The sequence below is a fragment of the Mya arenaria genome, chromosome 17 (genome assembly GCF_026914265.1).
Source record: "Mya arenaria isolate MELC-2E11 chromosome 17, ASM2691426v1".
Classification (NCBI taxonomy): domain Eukaryota; kingdom Metazoa; phylum Mollusca; class Bivalvia; order Myida; family Myidae; genus Mya; species Mya arenaria.
Genome location: NC_069138.1, coordinates 32,455,349 through 32,479,036, shown reverse-complemented (window position 1 = coordinate 32,479,036; position 23,688 = coordinate 32,455,349). Strand labels below are relative to the sequence as shown.

The following is a 23,688-nucleotide window of genomic DNA, read 5'->3' as shown; positions in this document are numbered from 1 at the left end:
AAAACACGGAATAACACGGGGACATACACTGAAAAACACGGAATAACACAGGGACATACACGGAAAAACACGGAATAACACAGGGACATACACGGAAAAACACAGGGATTTACGCGGGGATAACAAGGAGGTACATTAGAACCACAGGGAGGTACATTTGGAACACAGAGAGGTACATTGGGAACACAGAGAGGTACATGGGGAAGACAAGGAGGTACAAGGAACATATAGGGAGGTACACGGGGAACACAGGGAGGTGCACGGGGAACACAGGGAGGTATATTGGGAACACAGTGAGGTGCACGTGGAACACAGGGAGGTACACGGGGAACACAGGGAGGTACACGGTGAACACATGGAGGTACACGGGGAACACAGGGAGGTACATTGGGAACACAGGGAGGTACACGGGGAACACAGAAAGGTACACGGGGAACACAGGGAGGAGGTACACGGGGAACATAGGGGGAACACTGGGTGCACGGGGAACACAGGATGGTACACGGGGAACACAGGGAGGTGCACGGGGAATACAGAATAGTACACGGGAAACACAGGAACATGAACGGGGAAAACAGGAGGGTACACGGGGAACACAGGGAGAAAAACGGGGAAGACTGGGAGGAACACTGGGAACACAGGGAGGTACACTTGGAACACAGTGAGGTACATGGGGAACACAGGGAGGTAAACGGGGAACACATTGACAAACAAGGGAAACACAGTGAGAAACAAGGGGAACACAGGGAGATACACTGGGAACACATGGATGTACACTGGGAATACAGGGAGGTACACTGGGAATACAGGGAGTTACACTGGGAACACAGGGAGATACACGAGGAACACAGGGAGGTACACTGGGAACACAGGGAGGTACACGGGGAACACAGGGGGGGGGGTACACGGGGAACACAGGGAACACAGGGAGGAACACGGGAACACAGGGAGGTACACGGGGAACACAGGGAGGAACACGGTGAACACAAGGAGGTACACGGGGTACACAGGGAGGTACACTGTGAACACAAGGAGGTACACGGGGAACACAGGGAGGAGGTACACGGAGAACACAGGGAGGAGGTACACGGGGAACACAGGGGGGTACACGGGGAACACAGGGAGGTACACAGGGAACACAGGGAGGTACACGGGGAACACAGGGAGAAACACGGGAACACAGGGAGGTACACGGTGAACCCAGTGAGGTAAACGGGGAACACAGGGAGGTTCATTGGGAACACAGGGAGGTACACTTGGAACACAGTGAGGTACACGGGGAACACAGGGAGGAGGTACACTTGGAACACAGTGAGGTACACGGGGAACACAGGGAGGAGGTACACAGAGAACACAGGGAGGAGGTACACGGAGAACACAGGGAGGTACACTTGGAACACGGGAAGGTACATAGGGAACACAGGGAGGAGGTACACGGAGAACACAGGGAAGTGCACGTGGAACACAGGGAGGAGGTACACGGAAAACACAAGGAGGAGGTGCACGGAGAACACAGGGAGGTGCACGTGGAACACAGGGATGAGGTGCACGTGAAACACAGGGAGGTACACGGGGAACACAGGTAGGAGGTACACGTGGAACACAGGGAGGTACACGGGGAACACAGGGAGGAGGTACACGGTGAACACAGGGACGTACACTTGGAACACAGGGAGGAGGTGCACGTGGAACACAGGGAGGTACACGGGAACACAGGGAGGTACATATGGGACACAGGGAGGAGGTACACGGAGAACACAGGAAGGTACACTTGGAACACAAGGAGGAGGTACACGGATAACACAGAAAGGTGCACGTGGAACACAGGGAGGGGATACACGGAGAACACAGAAAGGTGCACGTGGAACACAGGGAGGAGGTACACGTGGAACACAGGGAGGTGTACGTGGAACACAGGGAGGAGGTGCACGTGGAACACAGGGAGGAAGTACACGGAGAACACAGAAAGGTGCACGTGGAACACAGGGAGGAGGTACACGTGGAACACAGGGAGGTGCACGGGAACACAGGGGGGAGGTACACGAAGAACACAGGGATGAGGTACACGTAGAACACAGGGTGTACACTTGAAACACAGGGAGGAGGTACACGGATAACACAGAAAGGTGCACGTGGAACACAGGGAGGGGATACACGTGGAACACAGGGAGGTGCACGTGGAACACAGGGAGGAGGTGCACGTGGAACACAGGGAGGAAGTACACGGAGAACACAGAAAGGTGCACGTGGAACACAGGGAGGAGGTACACGTGGAACACAGGGAGGTGCACGGGAACACAGGGGGGAGGTACACGAAGAACACAGGGATGAGGTACACGTAGAACACAGGGTGTACACTTGAAACACAGTGAGGTTACGGGAACACAGGGAGGAGGTACACGGAGAACACAGGGAGGAGATACACGGAGAACACAGGGAGGTACACTTGGAACACAGGGAGGTGCACGTGTAACACAGGGAGGAACACGGTGAACACAGGGAGGAGGTACACGGAAAGCACAGGGATGTACACTTGGAACACAGGGAGGAGGTACACGGAGAACACAGGGACGTGCACGGAACACAGGGGGGAGGTACACGGAGAACACAGGGAGGAGGTACACGTAGAACACAGGGAGGTGCACGGGGAACACAGGATGGTACACGGGGAACACTGGGAGGTACACGGGGAACACAGGGAGTTACACTGGGAACACAGGGAGGTGCACGGAGAACACAGGGAGGTACACCGGAACACTGGGAGGTGCGCGGAGAACACAGGGATTTGCACGGAGAACACAGGGAGGTACACGGGGAACACAGGGAGGTACACGGAGAACTCAGGGAGGTACACGGGGAACACAGGGAGGTGCACGGAGAACACAGGAATGTGCACGGAGAACACATGGAGGTACACGGGGAACACAGGGAGGTACACGGGGAACACAGGGAGGTCCACGGGGAACACAGAATGGTACACGAAGAACACAGGGATGTGCACGGGGAACACAGGATGGTACACGGAAAACACAGGGAGGTGCACGGGGAACACAGGATGGTACACGGTGAACACAGGGGGTGCACGGGGAACACGTGGAGGTGCACGGAGAACACAGGGAGGTGCACGGGGAACAAAGGGATGTGCACGGGGAATACAGAATAGTACACGGGAAACACAGTATGGTACACGGGGAACACAGGGAGGTTCACGGGGAACACAGGATGGTACACGGAGAACACAAGGAGGTACACTGGGAACACAGGGAGGAGGTACACGGAGAACACAGGGAGGAGGTACACGGGGAACACAAGGAGAAACACGTGGAACACTGTGAGGTACATGGGAAACACAAGGAGGTACATTGAAGCATTGGGAGATACACGTGGAAAGTATACGGGTCAATGTCGTTAGACCTTAAAGGGACTAGACACCAGATGGTCACAAAACCGGTAACTACAGTATTTTCTCAAAACAGGCTTACACGTATTTTATTGAACGAGAGTTAGTATGAGACCGATAATACATCATTTTACGCAACATAAACATAAACATAAACGCAACAAACATGTAGCTGTCTCAACTGATTTTCCGCTTTTAAAAAATAGCGCATGAAGGTTTCCCAGCTTAAAAAAAGCGCGGAATGTTTTTCAGGACACCTTGCATGTCATGTGACGAAGCTATTTTTAAACTTACTGGGATTAACATGGTAGACAACCCAAGTAAGTTTCGATTTGAAAATGCTGCGAAAGAAACGTGAGTCATGAGCGATGTGATACATCAGTAAGTAATGTCCAATGCGTGTTATACAGCGATATCAATTTTATATACGTTTTGGTAAAGTTTTTGTTTTTCTTGCAATGGTATTATCTGTACAGTCCCACGGATTGAACGTTTTGACACATTTTCATTAATTTTTTTTGTCTTGAAACGATCCAATTCAGGCGAAAATGTATGGAAACCAGTTAAATAAGACGGCATGCTGACAAAAAATCAGATTGCAGATTTTCATATTTCAGTTAAAAAAGTGTATTAGTATGCATTTTCTTAAACCGTTAGTAACGCTTTTAGTCATAAAACATTAATTTTCGAACGGAAATATGAAAATCTGTGACCTGATCTTTTGTCAGCAGTATTATATAACTGGTTGTCAGATATTAACACAAAATATTTGTCTCACTTAAAGACAAAAAAAGTTGTCTAGGCGGTAAATCTGTGAGAGTGCAGCTTTAAGATTACCTCCAGCTGAAAATCGGTTTCTGATCAATTTATAAAGAACGCTTAAGCCAGGGGACCTTAAACTTTCTAGGAGGATTGGTCATGACGACCATGCTATTATTTCTATTGCATTTGAGGTCAGTGGGTCATACGACAATTTGGCTCAGGTACCTCAATCTTGTTGGTAAAATTGGTCCTGACCAACAGATAACCCATTCTTATTTTGAGTTAAAAAGATCAAAGGTTATGTTGGTGGTGACCCAATCTCATTAAAAGCAGATCCCTAATACATGCTTCACGATGTTACGCTATGTGAATCTGAGAACATAACGTACTATTTACACCTCAACTTCCATTCATTAAATGAACTGCTTTTCGGCAATTGCGGTTATCATCCGATGAATCATTCTGAGCTCCTCGGCCATTTTTTTCCAAAAACAACCTCGGATGTATGCCGTTACATCAGTAGAAGTAGACCGTAAATTTTTGAATAATATCATTAATTAAATGTAGTCTTTAAGAGTTGTATTCATTGCTCTCACTTTAAATTGATTGCCAGTGAAGTGTATTATTGCAAACATAATTAAGATTCCCAAGAGATAAGTCCTAAAGTTTAACAACTAATTAAGATTACTACGCGATCTATTTGCAGCGGACTTAAACGTACCACTTTTTGAGTATGTAAACCGTCCAAATACATCCGAGGTTGTTTTCGATAAAATGGCCGAGGAGTTCCGAATGCCGATGAACACAACATCTTCGGATATGTTCGGATCGCAATTCATCGCACAACAATATACATGAAAATGGGTCGGTCTATTTACAGAATAGGTAAAGAAGGATCACAGAAAATAAAATATACAACATTTTATGGTGTGCTTAACACGTCATGGAACACAATTCACCTAGTAAACATGATTTGTCGACGATTTTTCAACTTTCTATAAAATCAAAAAATCCACTAGCCCATAAAATGTTGTATTTTTTTTTCAGGGTCAAGACTGATTTTACCCAACTGAGGCCACAGGCAACTATTTACAGTAAGCCAGGGGCAGCTGTTGGGATCTGCATCATACATTCAAGTCTCTGTGGGAAAGATCACTGAAAGGTTTTCTTAAATGAAATAAAGTATTTTAAACAAATTCTTGAATGAAATAATGTACTATTCGTGTAAATACAAGTAACGAATTGCGGGATTGATGTCCACGCGTTCTTTGACCAGCCAAATTGCGTTCATATCCCCGATAATATGGCATCAATCCCGCAATTTATTCCTTAAATGATATGAAGTGAACGTCACGTTATATGATTTTAATGAGATTGGTGATGACCTTATGCTGGACTCGGTTTCCGATCAATATCTGAAGAACGCTGTGACCCAGGGACCTCAAACTTTGTCGGCAGTTTGGTCATGGCCAGCAGATGAACCCTTTTTGTTTTCGATGTAAGTTGGTCAAGGTCGTTGTGGCCGTATGTTAATAATGCTCAGGTTCCTGTCAATGATTGAAAAACGCTAAGCACTTTGTAGACGTCCCTCAAACATGACCAGCACCCTTATGTTTTGACGTCAGTTAGTCAAAGATCAAGGTCGTGTTAGGAATGAATTGCGGGGTTGATGTCATTATCGGGGTATGAACGCAGTTGGGCTGGTCAAAGTGTGTGGAGTCCGAAGGCCCAATTGCGTTCATATCCCCGATAATGACATCAACCCCGAAATTCATTACTTATATTTACACCAATAGTTCCTTATTTCATTCAAGAATTGTTAAAAAAACTTCATTTCATTTAAAAAAAACATTCATTAAATCTTTCTCACCCATTAAACCAATAGAACGACCCGACTGTAACCGGAGACATTTTTTAAATGACGTCACAATAACGCGGGAAAAGATCAACCACTTTTAAACGTAAAATTTAAACATTAATGGCAACAATGCATATAAAATATAATAAATTAACACTTTCTAAAATGTTGATTTATAGTTTACGAGCCTGCTGATACAATACAAACAATAACAAGATCAATAGTTTTCATGTATATTGATATGCGATGAATTGCGATCCGAACAAATCCGAAGATGTTGCGTTCATCGATTGATGAACGCAAAATTTTGCCGAAAGTCAGTTCATTAAAGGAATGGAAGTTGAGGTATAAATATATGACCTTGAGCTGAAAATCCGATTTCGATCAATAACTGAAGAATGCTTGTATTCAGGAGCCTCATGGTATACACAGAGACTTGAAAATATGATGCAGATCCGAACAGCAGCAACTCGCGTACTTTAGATAGTTGTCTTAGGCCTCAGCTTCAGGGGGTCAACACGTGTTTTGTGTTTTCCGAATTTTAAGAGAGGGAAATGTGATGCGGAATAAAATGGTAGTATTCGAAGGGATTTTGGTGTTTTTGGAGGATAATTTCACCTGGGAAGTGAGTTATATAAATTTTCTCGCAATATAAATACGCCTGCCCGGTGGCGGTTATACGGTTAAAACGAACGTTAACAAAACATTGGCAAATGGAAACAAGCGGTACACCGACTTAATGTATATAAGGTACGCAAAACAGTCAAATTGACACGTTGTTATTTTAAGAAATGGTATGACAAACCGTATCTGATTCAGTGCCTTCAAAGGTCCCACGAAATATAAAAGGAAAACTCTTTTTTCTTAAGCGCCAAACAGGGCGCATACTTCATTATGCCTGGAATTTACGACTCAAAACTATAACGCATCAGTCAATTGTAACATAGCAGCCCCCCCCCCCACCAGGTCCGGGGACTGATAGGGGGACTTTGTTCTGAGGGATTAGACTGCTTGTGAAATCCCCGACAAATGCCCCCGCACCCCGGGGTCATCCTAGGTAAGGCCCATTTCCGCTGTTTTCGGTGCGAAAACAAAAACATTTCAATCACACGGCACTACGGGGCCACCAGAAAGGTAAAAACACGGCCCATTTTTACTCCCTGTCTACTCCCGGACATGGGGAGAGGGGGCGTGGTTATAATTGACTGCTGCGTAACGTATGCATGTATTTTTATAATATCGATTTTACGATAAAATATAAGAGCATGTACACATATATATTTCAAACAAAACACTATTAAATCTACTTCGTTACATCCAAGCATTGGCTCCCCCGTGTCTGGGCCTCAAACTCTACACAGTATGGGCTCTGGTCAACATTGGTGACATTGAAATTGTAATCAGTTTGAAACGTATTTAAAAAAAAGTTGGCTAACTAATGGGTTAACTTTCGGGTATTTACCGAAACACATGTGTACAATATCTTACTGAATCATTTATCAGTTTAGCTCCTGAATAACTTCATGTATTGTATATTTATTTCATTGAACGAATTCATGGGGTATGACATATTCTGATTGGTCGATTATAAAAGTAAGTTAACCAATTAAAATGGTTTGATTCTAGTTTAAATGCGTATCTGTAAACCAACTCAACTAAGACGGTTTCAAAGCGTAAATGCACCAGTTTGCCTTTCATCAACATCCCAATCCCGATTACCGGGGGTTTAAAAATATTTAATTGCCAATGCTTGATTGAATTGATGTTCTATAAGATAGCTTCCTGCTTTAATCACGCAAAGATGAACCGAGTATATTAATATCTCCATATATATTTGATACAATATTGTATTTAAACAACAAGGAATAACAAGAGGCGTCAATTTGTAAGTAAACTAGCTTTTTGTTTATTTCGATTTCATACAAATAATGCACCAGTCAATTGAAACCACGCCCCCCAGGTCCGGGGGTATACCGGGGAAAGCAGGGGAAAAGGACCGTATTTTTACTTTCCAGGTGCCCCCACAGGGCCGGCTGACAGCGGTGGTTTTGTCATAGCGCCAAATTTAGCGGAGATTGGGCCTTATATAGAGTCTCTGGGGTGCGGGGGCATTTAGCCGGGGTTTAACCAACAGTTCGTCCCCGCAGGGCGGCGATTTGACCCGGGGTTGGCTTGACGGAAAGTCAAAGTCCTGGCTATTCCCCGGACCTGGGGAGGGGGGGGGGGCGTGGTTACAATTGACTGGTGCATTACAACTATTGACATTCTTTAAATATAATTCAGTGAACTATGAGACAATATTAACGATTAATGAAAACTGGAAATATCGTATTATATATCTAATTTGTGTACCAATCGGTTGAGATGTTCATGGAAGTGCTATGCCTTAATTAAATAATGTGTCATGCAGTACTTTTGTAAAAAGTTCATAATTAATTGATACCAGTTTGATAAGTTCATCGTTTCTTTATTCATAAAGTATTGATATATGTGGTATTTGTTTCATCTGCTTTTTTAAAATATGCAACTGTGTTTTTAACATGGCTGTTTATTAATGCTTTCTACTTCCAATGGACGGGCTGAATCAAATTCAGCAAGCATGTATTTCCTAGGTTTATGTTGACATATTTCTAGAAGTATGCGGGATAAGTAAACTCTGTGATATTTTGTATGTGCTATTTCTGTTGTTTTATACGTTATGTTTCTCTTGTTAAGTCTCTGTCGAACTTTTCTTTCTCGTAAACACTGTATTATTATTCTCATTATTCAGCAGCAAGAAAAAAAACGTCTTTTTTATTCATTGCTAAACATCATTGACCTAACCTAATCTCATCAGTGACGGTCCAGGATTTGAGGGGGGGGGGGGTAAGTTAGGGGCGCAACCGCAACCTTTTGACGCGCACGCTCCTTCAGTACCGGAGGAATGATAACTGTTTACAAGGCGTGACTCACTCAAGATCGTAATTTTAAAAGTTTGTAGTCGCATGTAGCCGAAAATGTGGTGTACATTCAACGATTTAACATAAAGGGCCTTCCACGGTGCAAAGATATTTTGTTTATTATTTAGTTTGAGGTTCAATAATTAGCACGCATAACACGTACATCAGTTGTACATAAAATCTTTCGTAAACTTTTCAAAACTTTTTATTACACCAAAACATGTTGCAAATGATGTGTGTTTTACCCTTAAAAAGATTGTCCCTCAAAATAAAACCTGAAAGTTTGAAACATTTGTATTTGGCCTTACCCACTCACTATTGCACAGTGGGAAAGAATGGGGGTGGGGGTGTATATATATTTATATAATTATCTCATCTTTTCAACTGTTTCACTGATGGTCATGAAATATTGTGCCCCTTATAGTAAATGTGTTATTAATATGTTATTGATGACGCTATGATTGTTAGTGTTTTTACTTTTAGAACGTTGGTTGGCAAAAACTGTCGAAAACATTAGAATGGCGGACTGTAGCAAGACTCGGATAATGGTCTGTATATCATTTCATTGTATAATCAAATAGTATACTTCATTTTCATTGCTGTATAAGCAAGGGGCGTTTATATTGCTTTATGTATGGTGTTGGGTTCCTTTATCGAATATTACTTTCAAATGCATAAGTAACAACTATATGGTGTACGAGAGGTGTTCGGGATGTTCACGATATTGTTACGCTAAAGCTGCACTCTCACAGACTGAATGTTTTGTCAACGTTTTCATTGTTTGTGTTGGAACCAGCCAATTTTTGCGTTCAAAAAATAATGTTATATGCATGTTTCTTAAAAGTAAAGGTTTAAGCCATAAAACATTAATTTTCGAACGGAAATATGAAAATCTGCGATCTAATCTTTTGTCAGCAATCTTTTATCATTGTTTGCAGATATTTACACAAAAAATTGCTCTTTCCAAGACAAAAAAATAATAAAAGAGTTATAAAAACGGTAAAACTCTGTTCCTTTTAAGAAACACATAATGTTGAAAAGTTTTGAAAATTGGTATAAATATAGATCAATATAATCGTTACATCCTGATTTATGGTAACCATGACAAATATGTGAAGTTCACGCAGATCAAAACCATCTCAAAATGTTCTTTAACGTTTTCTTTAATATGAAAAAAATCCCACTATTGACAGGGTATTATCACGCTGCAATATGTAACTTATCACGTATTGACGTCATTTCTTAAAATATTAAGCAATACCAAGTAAACATAGTTATGTAATCATTGATCTTTGTTCGTTAACTGGCAAAATTGAATTTTCAACAGATAAGATTATTTTTTTGGTGAAAATGTTCAATAAACTTCGCAGACCCTCATAGACATAGAATCACTTAAGTGACTCCTTAATGTGTAAAATGCACTTTTTTAATTACGAAATAAAGTCACTAGTGCGGCTCATCATAAGGAGTGTTCAACCAACAAGAGCTGTCACAGTGACAGCGCGCTCGACTATTCCGCCCCTTTAAAGATAAGAATTGCAGTGAAACATGCATGGATCACTGTAAAATAAGATAATATGCAAAACATTAGTCGAATAATAAAGGGGCAAAATTTGTTTTATATGCAATATAGAGTTATCTTACTTGATTGTTTAAAGTTTCAATGTAATACATCAAGTAAGTGCTGAATTATTGACTTGCATGTGCTTACATGCTAAACCATAACCAGAATTGCAAAGTCGAATAATAAAGGGGCAAAATTGTTATCATGTGTAAGATAGAGTTATCTTACTTGATTAATTAAGAAAGTTGAATGGTTGGGAGTACATGTATAAAGTTTCAATGCAATACATAGTGTATTTGCTGAGATATTGACTTAAGTGTGGTAATTACATGCAAAACCTTAACCAGAATTTGAAGTCGAATAATTAAGGCACACCATTTGCAAAACACAGTAATCCAACTTGTATTTTAAGTAGGTCGGATGGTTAAATACCGTTGTATGAAGTCTCAATGCAATACATTTCTATGTTGAATAATAAAGGGCAATTATTTGGCATTATATTGACTTAAATGTGATTACATGCAAAACCTTAACCAGAATTTCTAAGTCGAAAAATAAAGGGCCATAATTAGCATTATATGTATAATAGAGTTATCTAACTTGGTTATACAGGTAGGTTGGATGGTTGAGTAGCATTGTAGAAAGTCTCAAAACAAGACATTTAGTAGTTGGTGTATGTATAATTGTGGTTACATGCAAAACCTTAATCAGAATTGCAGCCAGATAATAAAGGTCCATAATTTGCATTATATTCAAATAAGTGCTATCTAACTTGATTAATTTAGGAGGTTGTATAGTTGGAAAAACATATCGAAAGTTTCAATGCAATACATGATATACTTGCTGAGTTAATGACCTAAAGGTGCTTACATGCAAAACCTTAACCAAGGTGTGACGCCGACGCCGACGCTTGGATGAGTAGTACAGCTCTCCTTATTCTTCGAATAGTCGAGCTAAAACTACCAAATGCTGAAACCCTTCAGCAAATGTTGATATTTGCTCAAATATTGTCTCTGGAGACCACATATGTCATCTGCGTTTATAACGCAATTGAAAATTAATTACGGCTGTGGTGTTGCGTGATTGGTTGATTGCCATAACTTTTTCTTGACTTTACAGGCGTTGGTTCGAACCCCACTAAAACCAAAATACTGTTTTATGCTTTAACTGTTCTTTTTTTCAGCAATTTCAATATTATATAGTAAAATAATGATAAATAAGTGTTTTTAGAGGCATTACCGGTAAAACTTTTTGTCCAAAAACATATCATATAAAAAACAGCTTATATTTCTGTTTAACGTACACCTGCAGATACAATAAGGCAAATATAACAATTAACAGTTCAGTGACTTTTATTGAAGTATCGTTATTTCAGCAAAGTAAATCCTAGAACTAAACGGCTGATCCTCGTAGTTCTGTATGTTCACAGGCAATCGCATTAGGTGTTCTTTGCCTGACATTTGCTGTGGTCATAGCCGTATTCATTTACAGGGAATTAAGGTAATACCTTGTTTTTATTGATCTCTTTTATCACAGCCCTTTTCGTAAACTTATTTTTTTTTTCAAGAAACCACTTTCTACTGAGAGACAGTAATGGAATATTAATTACACTTTGTTTTATGGCGTACATTCAACGATTTGACATAAAAGACCATCATAATAGCGTGATTTATGGATTTGTAAAATAGCGGCCTTAGGTTCATACTGCATGAACGCACACAAATTAAGAATCAATCCTTAAAACGAGTACCATAAACCAATAAATTAAACATAATCTATCGTATGTATATGTTATATGCGAAATGTATACATGCGGAAAGCCGTTTAGTGGTTGTTTCACATTCTTCTTCTTCTTCTTCTTCTTCTTCTTCTTCTTCTTCTTCTTGCGTTCCAGGTCACTGTGACCTTAACCCGATGACCCTTAAATCAATAGGGGTCGTCTACTCGTCAGGCCCAACGTCCGAGTCAAGTGTTCTTCTTTTCTTCTTCTTCTTCTTCTTCTTCTTCTTCTTCTTCTTCTTCTTCTTCTTCTTCTTCTTCTTCTTCTTCTTCTCCTCCTTCTTCTCCTTCTTCTACTTCTTCTTCTTCTTCTTCTTCTTCTTCTTCTTCTTCTTCTTCTTCTTCTTCTTCTTCTTCTTCTTATTATTATTATTACTATTATTGTTATTATTGTTATAGACATAAAGAAAGGGAGATCAACGCTGACAACATCAACTCCTTCTTCCCGGCGTACTTCCGATCCCCCGATGAGCAGCTGCTATATGAGAGAAGATACATGAGCGGCTTCACAACCAGAACTGTCGTGGAGCCAAGCATATCTAATTTAAATGTGACATGCGGTTTTAGCTGCGGAAGGGCATTAGCAGGCAAAAAACGAAAGAAGCGACAATTGGCCGCCGTGGAACACGGATGTTGTAAATCGTACGTCGTTTTATGTTAAAGCTACACTCTCACAAATTGACAGTTGTGACCTTTCTATTTGTTTTGTTTCAGAATCAGGTCGTTTTGGCATCAGTGCCTTCAAATCAGTCATTTAAGATACTAGTAAATCACAATAGAACAGATCTCATTTGTTTTGGTAAACTGCCGAAAATTTCATTTGTCTTAAAGCGTTAGTAACGCCTTTAGCCATAAAACATCATTTTTCGAACGTAAATATGACAACTGCGATCGGCTCTGTTGACGGTAGTCTTAAATCCGGGCATTTACGCAAAATCTGGCTCGTTCCAAGCCAAAAATTAAAAAAAAGTTAAAAACTAAATAACTGGGGGGGGGGGGGGGGGGGCGTTTATGCATATGAATAGCTAGTGTTCACTGTAACTATGAGCCCATTTGTCATTGCACTATTCTTTCAGGAACGTAGCATTTATTGCTCCTAAAAAAAGAATTAATGTGAATGGACGTGAACGAACTCTTCTGCAGTTTGATACAAAAGGCAGTACTTCGCCGTACACAGATGCACGTAAGTTTGATAATACAATTAGAGTTATTGTCGGTATTTTCCCTGTTGTGTAAAGACATATTTCAATGAAATAAAATCCTAACAATTATTTGACATTTCAGTGCGTTGCTCTTCTGTGAAGGTTGCCAATGTTCGCAGGAGAACGGTATGTATATCGGCGTTGCTGTGAAGGATGATGTGAAAAAAGCAGACGACCTAGATGATGTAGAGCTGGACTTTTTCTACTTTGACGGCTGCTGCAAGTGCATTAATGGCTAACGTCAGGATTTCCTCTATAATGACGGCCGTTGCAAGTGCATACAGAGATAACTTCAGGAGTTCCGCTTCCCTGACGCCTGCTGCAAGTATATAATTATATGGTTAACTACTGGACTTATTCTACTCTGACGGCAGCTGCAAGTGTTTACAAGAGTACTTCTGTATTTCCTCTATTCGGACAGCTGCCGCAAATGTATATATGGATAACTTCCGGACTTCCCCTAATTAACGGCTGCTGCAAGTGCATGTAAGAGTAGCTACTAGACTTCCTCGATTCGGACAGCTACTACAAGTGTATATAGGGATATCTTCCAGACTACCTCTAATTAACGGCTGCTGCAAGGGTATATGAGGGTAACCCCTTGACTTCCACTACGTTGGTGGGTACTTCTAGTGCATTTATATGCAACTTCAAAAAGTGGAACTACTTCCTTGGGCCGCATTATAGAAATCTCGTCCTCTTTTTTCACAAGTCATGCTTTTTCAACAACCAGGTTGATGTTAGTTGGTCCTGATATTTAGTTAAATGACATCGGGCGTATTTGTGGTCGACGTATTGAATCTTACCTGGATAATTTCCTCTCTAGCTGTTGCATGAACGTAGTCCACCTAAATGGCCGTCAACGAGATTTTTGACGATTTTTTTTACTATGGCAGACTCGAGACGTCGTTACAGTGACTAATAAGAAATGACAAAATAATAAAAAAACGTATCCCTGATCGCTCATTATTGTAGCTAACAAAGAACGTTTCAATGAACGGCATGTATCTTTGTTTCCATCATTTTTGTTTGAAAAAAAAACCTTTTTGAAAAATGGCTGTTATCAGTCAGTCATGAATTCCTTACATAATTGAAAAGTGGATTTCAAAAATAAATATAAAAATACTCAAAATTCAAATAACCTGATTTTAGTTTCGTTTAGCAAACTAGAAAACGTGATATGCTCCCAATCATTGTGATTTATCATTTGTAAAATATATTTTGTACCATACACTACATGGATGATTTGAAACAATTTCATACGGATGGATTATTTTCCATTAGAAAAAAGTTGTTATTTTCGTCTATAGTGTCAGGGTCACGAATGTTTATTTAAAGATGCACTCTTACTCCCAAATACATTTTACCACAATTAAAACAATTGTTTAAATATACCAAAAAGGATGAATTAATGTAAAAAAACAATGGTTATTATAAAGGATACCGAGTTTAATTTGGCAGAAAGGAGCAGAAAACAAATGTAATTCTATCTTTGTGAAGATCACATTATCTATTAAATACACGGTTACAATCTTGTTATCAGTAATTTATATATATTCCATAAATGCATTATTTAGTAAGTAGTTAAAAATGTATATTTATTATACATCTGAATGTATTGATTTTGAATAAGAGTGTCACTTTAATTTAAAAATCAAATATTACCTGTTTTACCTAAATTCATTGTTGCATGATGTTATTCATTTTATTATTTTATTGTGCTTTATTTAAATCTATGAAATTTTGCAAAATATATTTTTGATACTTTTATTACGTTTTTTTAATTAGTTGTCTTAAAATTTAATAATATTTTAATAACCACTTTCATTGTAACATGTCTAAAATGAACGTACATGTTGTCCGAGCGCTCGAAACCCGGTTTAATGAGCAAACAATATAGGTCGATGCATTTTAATTTATTTTAGACATTAAATGCATAACCATGCTTAACGTATTTGACTTTCAATGATGAAAAAAATGCTGCGATATGATTTAGTTACAGATAAAAAAGAATATTAGCAAAATTTTGGCACTTTTTTAACTGTGGGATTTTTGAACACGTAGCTATTTATTAAAAACGTAAAAACAGTTTTAATCTGAACCTTAATCATATGCTTTGTTTTTAATATTTTCAGTCCAATGAGTTAAACATGATAATACATAAAATTTAATTATAATTATAATGTCTGTTTTGCTTTAATTAGACTCATTTTATTTTTGTGTTTTTACTTTCAATTGTAAAAAAACGAAAACCGAAAAGACGGTATATACACGGACCCTGGTCCATGTAGTCTGAATATTTTTAATTACAAAACGCAACAATCTTAAGATGCTCGACAGATATGTATCCTATCTGTTTCTAATTAATCCAGCATATCATTACATATTGATTTGAACTGAACGGTGATATCTGAATGTTGCTGTTAGGTAACATGTGTTCGTCAATTAAGTGCATGAACAGTTATAGTCCTTTGCTATACCTTACAAAAATGAGCGCCAATCGGGCGTTGTCCAACAGATATGTCTCTCCCGGAGATGGCCGGAGATGGCCGAGTTGTTCGGTCCCAGAATTTAAGTACTTGTACACTTGGCATGGCATGAACATTGGAAACAAGAAAGAAGAACAGGTTTGTAACGCATATAAGTGTGAAAATATATGCATATAATTGTATTTTAGTCATAAGTGTGTGTATACTCCGCGCACAGGCAGAAGTTATGTTGACTGTTACCACTTTGGTGGTAAAAGAATTTAAGGCCAAATTAGTTATATATCATGTTTGTATAATTATTATGGTATTATATAATAGAGAAAACATATTCGTGGGATTTTTCGGTTGATTTGAAGATTTCTATGATAACTGTTCATGCTTTGATAATTGTTTGGCCTTATTTTTTGTGGCCCATCAAAGTTGGTCCTGTCAACGTAACTGCTGCATATGGCTAGAAGCACCCTTATCATACTGTGAAATGTTAACAACGTCGTGTACTTCGTTTGTCAATTTCATTAGATTGATTTTAAGGATCAGAGTTGTATTAAATTGCCATTAAAAATGTTGAAGACGTCAATGACGACACCAAAATATTCAGAAGCAACTTAAATGATATGATATCAATAAAATGAAAATCTATATTATACGTTCAATAACATGTGTCGCCATTTCATCATTATGTAATGATATATTGTGAAAAGTTGGAAACTATTATAAGTTAGACATTGAATGTTACTACAAGATAGTCAAATAATTGTCGGATATGATTAGTAGTATACATAAAACGTTATGAATTTGATTATCTTCAACAATGCCCAGATTTACATAAAGACGTGGAATGTTGGAAAAATCCACGTATAAAAAGCATATTTGACATAAATTCAGTACGTTGTATACAAAACAAGTAATGTTACCCACACAATACGACCAATTTCGGCGGCGATCCAAGCGTCACGGAACGTTACTATGGCGATTCATAATATTTGTGGCTGCAATATGGATTGTGTGTATAATTATATATGCAGTAACGGACTACAGGATTCGAGTGTTGTCGGACCAGCTCAAACAGCAATTTCGATTGAAGCAGGAAGAAACGCAAGCGTTACAGTCACGTGACTCCATGGTACCGGTTGCCCTGGTAACGTCCACGGGATACGTGAATCCAGTCCTGCCCATGCCCTTCACACAGGGCGCACACAGACACGACGACTAATGTGAATTGATGTGTTAGACAATATATCTAAATGTATAGTGTATGTAACGTGATTTTCGGATGTGGTCAGTCACTACGGCATTTTTATCCCTGGTTGTAAACATGACCGAAAATATAGTCATGATATATGGCGTGATCTAGTAATGTATAGTTAATAATTTTCGGTCAATAAACAACACTATTCAATTGCCCGTTGCCGTTAATGAATTAAACTATTATCCGAGGTCGAAAAACACACACAAACACATATTTCTACCGTTAATTTAATGAAATAAAACAATGAGTTATTAAATAATGTAATTTTAGCAATATACAATGATGCGTTCAACACTGTGTTTCCTTGTGTTTCACCTAAAGTCTAAATTCACAGTAACTAAAGTTTCTTGTCCAGGCTATAACTCATAATTTTGCTCTTAAATATGTGGCTTCGCACTGTTTGTATGCATCCTACTCTAGAAATGCTTATGACAACCCTTAAAAGATTTCACCAAGAGGACCACAGACACTGTCGGCGGATTAATCGATCGCAATATTTGGCAATGTTTGTAAAAGCAGGCCACATTGCATCCCTCAAGAATATTTTAACAATTTAAATGGGACCTGCTGGGATGACAGTTATATACATATTAGAAATCTAGCTGTACGCTAACGTTCATGGTTTTCGTGTAAGTATGATGCTGCCAAATACAAAAGCGAAGACCGCGATGACGATGAAAAAAAAAAGAAAAACGCCAATGACGTCCACGAAGACGTCAATTAACACAACGAAGACGCCTATGACGAAAACGAAGACGCCATTGACGTCAATGAAGAGGCAAATGACAAAACGAAGACGCCATTGACGTCAACGAAAGGCAAATGACGTCAACGAAGAGGCCATTGACGTCAATGAAGAGGCCAATGACGTCAACGAAGACGCCATTGACGTCAATGAAGAGGCCAATGACAAAACGAAGATGCCAATGAAGATGACAAGAAACGCTAATGACGACACTGAAGACGCCAAAGTAGACAAGGAGAACACAAATGAAGAAGATGCCAACGACGACAACGAAGACGTCAATGACAAAAACGAAGAAACTTATCACACAAACGAAAACGCCAATGAGAATACCTCTCAATCAACCTCTTTCTTAAAAACACAACAAAGGATGACAGAAGACTCAAATATGTTTAGTATACTTTGTATCAATGCTGTTTCCTTTTTCGAATATGTCCATATGATTTTTTTTGACAGACACAAGTCGTTCAATAATATTTTTATTAACATTTCAAGCATTTAACTTCACATCAATACTGATACTGACGAGGTCTGATAGGTAATAAACATGTACTAAAGCAAAAAATAAAATGGTTTAGATGTGGATAGGACTGAAAAGAAAAACACAGTCTTTAAGGTACGTTTTTAAGATTTAATAATTCTTCTAGAAAGTGACAGAAAATGGCAAGTCTTATAAAATATTATATAAACATAATCATTGTGTTATTAAGTAACCAATCATAACAGCACATTACTCCACAGGTACTTTTACACCAAAACGGAATAGCAGCATTTCTTGTGTTTCCATTTCATCTTATGACAAATCTTTCTATTCAGCAAATTACTACAAGCTTTTGAGAAATCTAGGCCCGAATTAAGACATGAAGCAAACCAGCGTTATTATGTAGGCCCTTTTTGCATAATAAGTATTGTAATATAAAAACATAAATTGATGTACACGTATGCAACAAAAAATTGCTAAAATAAAAAAATTGTTACAATACCACACTTTTGATATGGTAGGCACACAGCCATGTTGGCAGTAACACAATATGATTTATCATAGAAGTAAATGAATAGTCAGCAATTACTGATTTGCTCAAAACAATAATTTAAAGATTTAATTATCAAACTCACACAACAACAAAATACAGATTATATTTTCTTGATACATGTTATTTTAGGAAGGCATTGCCATTGGTTACTTTGGCATTATGGTTCTTCGAGTATCAAAGGAACTGGTTCACGTTATGGGGTGACCCATCAGACAAAAAAAATAAAAAAATAAATGTTGTTAAAATGTGAAAAAAATGAATGTTTCAATGATAAAACAAAATAGAGCCTTTTTGTAAATTATTTTTAAAAAGTTACAATGACAGAAATGCTCTATTTTGTCCCAAAGTGTTAGTAATGCTTTACAAAATTAGGATTGAATGAGAATTTTCCGGTTGTTGTTTGTTTATAAAAGTAGGTAGAACATCTAAATTTCAATACAGTTTCAACAAATCATTGATAATGTACAATCTGCGAGCGAGATCCTTCAAAATGATAAGAATAAATGGCCGTTTGACTGATTACCAACCAACGCAACAATAGAATAACTTAATGAAGCGCATAACAGATTGCAAAATTGTTTATTACAAAATCAATCTTGAAGATATGTATCATCAGTTAAAACAGGAATACACATTCATGTATTTAGATTAAATGGGTATAGTCAAAGTTGGTGAGTTTATTTTTTATATTAAGGAATAACAAAATAAGCTAGCTGGTTGTTTCTGTAATCAAAATCAGATGTGTCCCCAACATCGTCTCAATACGGTGATCATTTGTGGCAGGTTATTTCAAAATCCTTTAAGTGGTTGAAGAGATATGGAGCGGACACGAAATATAGTCATAAGACGTTTCATCTCAAATAAACTGATCACAAATGTAGTCATATGACCTTCGAACTCTCATAAACTGATCCGAAATGTAGTCCTATGACCTTCGATCTCTAATAAACTGATCCAAATGTAGTCATATGACCTTTGATCACTAATACACAGACTCGAAATGTAGTCATATAATATGACCATGACCTTCAACCGAGCTGGTTGTTACATGTGCACTGCACATTGACTCCATATGGTGAACATTTGCAGCAAGTTCTTTCAAATTCTTTCACACAGTTCAAGAGGTATGGAGTGCACAAAACGAAATAGCTCCTAACCCTTCCAATGGTCACAGCCCTTAAACCCGCCTAATGTCTGCCCAGACAGATTGATGGACAACTTGAGCAAAATCGATATGCCTCCCCAATTAAGTTATGTATTAACACTCGTCTGGTAGTACTTGGTGTTTAAAAGTGAATGTGTTTTTTTTTAGATCATTTTAACAGAAATTACATCTGGTTGTTTCTCCAATATGGCATGAGACAGAAAGCAATAACATTCTGTCAGATTAAATTGTAAGCTTTTGGAGTTAAAGCTACTAAACAAATGTACAATAATTTGCTATTGTGATATAATAAGAATAAATCTAGCATTTGACAACATCAGTTTTAACAAAGCAATATAGTAAATATTTTGGTCAGCTGACTGAAGAATGAAGGTTGAACATTCTGACAATGGAGGAGAAGCAACACAATGACTTTTACAGGTATGTGTATCTTGTAAGGGTACATGTATCTTGTAAGGGTATGTGTATCTCGTCAGAAATATGCATTTTGTTCAGGTATGTGTACTGGTACGTGAAACTGGTCTGGTAACATGTATCTTGTACAGGTATGTGAATCTTGTACTGGCATGTGTATCTTGTACTGGTATGTGTATCTTGTACATGTATGTGTATCTTGTACTGGTATGTGTATCTTGTACTGGTATGTGTATCTTGTACTGGTATGTGTATCTTGTACAGGTATGTGTATCTTGTACTGGTATGTGTATCTTGTACTGACATGTGTATCTTGTACTGGCATGTGTATCTTGTACTGGCATGTGTATCTTGTACTGGTATGTGTATCTTGTACTGGTATGTGTTATCTTGTACTGGTATGTGTATCTTGTACAGGTATGTGTATCTTGTACTGGCATGTGTATCTTGTACTGGTATGTGTATCTTGTACTGGCATGTGTATCTTGTACAGGTATGTGTATCTTGTACTGGTATGTGTATCTTGTACTGGCATGTGTATCTTGTACAGGCATGTGCATCTTGTACTGGTATGTGTTTATTGTACTGGTATGTGTATCTTGTACTGGTATGTGTATCTTGTCCTGGTATGTGTATCTTGTACTGGTATGTGTATCTTGTACTGGTATGTGTATCTTGTCCTGGTATGTGTATCTTTTCCTGGTATGTGTATCTTGTACTGGTATGTGTATCTTGTACTGGTATGTGTATCTTGTACTGGTATGTGTATCTTGTTCAGGTATGTGTATTTTGTATGGGTATGAACATCTTGTTCAGGTATGTGTATCTTGTACTGGTATGTGTATCTTGTCCTGGTATGTGTATCTTGTACTGGTATGTGTATCTTGTTCAGGTATGTGTATTTTGTATGGGTATGAACATCTTGTTCAGGTATGTGTATCTTGTAAAAAGACTTGTACATATATATATTTGGCTCCTTTTTGTGAATTGCATCATCCAAATAAGTAAACATCGTAAAAAGTGTAGAATGACATGCATGATAGGGCTGGGAAAGTGATTGATGCTGATATCAGGGAACCTACAAGTACAAGTTTACAATGAAATTATTCAAACAACATTTAAATACAGCTGCAACTTTTACATTATCATGTAGCTACATATACAGTAACACATACATGTCGTGCTTTACAACCGCTCAATTGATCATTATGATGATAGATATTTGGCCGATTGTTCAGAACATGGTTAGAGCTAATAACATAGTTAACTGGTTTGTTGTAACTTTCAAATCTTTCACACTCGCTAAATTTCATTGACACACATGCCATGGTACTTTTCACAAAAGATGGAGATAACCGATTCAGCTATGCTTATTTACTTAAATATATCAGTACATTATAATGTCAGGGATGTGATTAAAGCTGGAGGGCTGAAACCATTTCTGCTATGGGTTCTTGGGGCACTTTTGGGGTCAAAAGCACACTGCTGTAGAAGAACAAGAGGCCCAAAAGGGCCTATGCTCTACTGGCATGGCTCTTGTGGTCATTTTCAATCCAGAGCATGTACGTTGGAGTAATAGGCAAGAAATATATAGTTCACTTTTTGTGTTTGGGTTAGCTGAAAACGCTGCACGTTCAACATCTGAGGACAGGAAGTGTTGTAAGCAGATTTGTTGCATGAACTATTTTAATATGTGCCAAGTAAAGGTAATCTGAGGGTAAAAAATATTTGCTTTCAAAACTGTACTCATGGTCAAAATTTAATTTCTGTAGCTTTTAAAATAAAAAGTCGGTCAAAGGTCAATGTCAAGGACATCCGAGGACAACATTAATGCTTGTTTGCAAAACTGTTCACATGGTCAACTAATTTCATTACTGTAGCTTTAAAAATTAAAAAGTAAGTCAAAAGGGGTGGGGCCGCTTTTGCCCAAATGGGCATTATTTCAAATGTTTTCAAATGCATCATAATTATGATGCTCCACAACAAATATCAAAGGTATGGGCCTTGTGGTTTGAAACAAGAAGATTTTGAAAATATTTCTTAAATAAGTCTCTAGAAAAATTGTGATACCCAGGGCAGTGCCAGTTTTGGCCCAAGGGGCATAATTTGAACAAACATGGTAGTGGACCACTAAATAAAGCCTTGTTCAAAATAGCAAGGATTTGCATAGAGGTTTCAGACAAAAAGGTTTTTAACATTTCCCAGTTTAAGGGGGGGGGGAGTCCCCAGGCATGCATGGGCAGATCTGGCTGGTTTGCAAAAGGAACCGAGTTCTAAAGGATATCTAAATACTGTACAAGTTTCATCGAGATACAATCAAAACTGAAGACTGTATCATCTTCACAAGCAATTGTTTACAGACAAACTGATTTTTTTTATACTTTCAAGGCCCATAATCTAGGCATGCATGGGTGGATCTGGCTGGTTTTCGAAAGAAACCGAGCTCTTATGGATATCTAAATACTGTACAAGTTCCATAGAGATACAATCAAAACTGAAGACTGTATCGTGTTCACAAGCTAGTGTTTACACAATAGCATTTTTTTTATACTATAAAGGGCCATAATCTAGGCATGCATGGGCGGATCTGGCTGGTTTTCGAAAGGAACCGAGCTCTAATGGATATCTAGATACTGTACATGTTTCATCGAGATACAATCAAAAATGAAGACTGTATCATGTTCACAACCAATTGTTTACACAATAGCATTTTTTTATACTATCAAGGGCCATAATCTAGGCATGCATGGGCGGATCTGGCTGGATTTCGAAAGGAACCGAGCTCAAATGGATATCTAGATACTGCACAAGTTGCATGGAGATACAATCAAAACGGGAGACTGTATCGTGTTCACAAGCAATTGTTTACAGACGCACATACTACATACACATTACCATCGCATAAGCTCTTCTGGCCTTTGGCCAGTAGAGCTAAAAACTGGCTTTTTAGAAGCTCTATTGAGGGTTCTTCTGACTTCAAATTTGAAGCGAACTGGAACATCAACACAAACAACCAAAAGCACTCTAGTAACTTTTTAAATCAGCTAAAATTTAAAAAAAATAATTTCATGTTTTTATTTATTTTTTT

At 38.5% G+C, this 23,688-nt stretch overlaps 1 protein-coding gene across 1 annotated transcript; it reads left to right on the top strand.

Moving 5' to 3' along the window:
• The first annotated feature begins 7,755 nt into the window (after positions 1-7,755).
• Positions 7,756-13,654, top strand: LOC128223389 (uncharacterized). Its single transcript, XM_052932670.1, has 6 exons — positions 7,756-7,905; positions 9,443-9,507; positions 11,953-12,023; positions 12,702-12,944; positions 13,379-13,485; positions 13,587-13,654. Exons 2-6 carry the CDS (start codon positions 9,478-9,480, stop codon positions 13,652-13,654), a joined length of 519 nt encoding a protein of 172 aa, XP_052788630.1. The 5' UTR covers positions 7,756-7,905; positions 9,443-9,477.
• Positions 13,655-23,688: the final 10,034 nt, after the last annotated feature.

Bases quoted from the DNA above. Each gene is read 5' to 3' on its own strand.
- LOC128223389 (XM_052932670.1), top strand. From the start codon at position 9,478: ATGGCGGACTGTAGCAAGACTCGGATAATG. The intron at 12,945-13,378 runs GTACGTCGTTTT...CTATTCTTTCAG, and splicing joins GAACACGGATGTTGTAAATC to GAACGTAGCATTTATTGCTC. The intron at 13,486-13,586 runs GTAAGTTTGATA...TTGACATTTCAG, and splicing joins TTCGCCGTACACAGATGCAC to TGCGTTGCTCTTCTGTGAAG.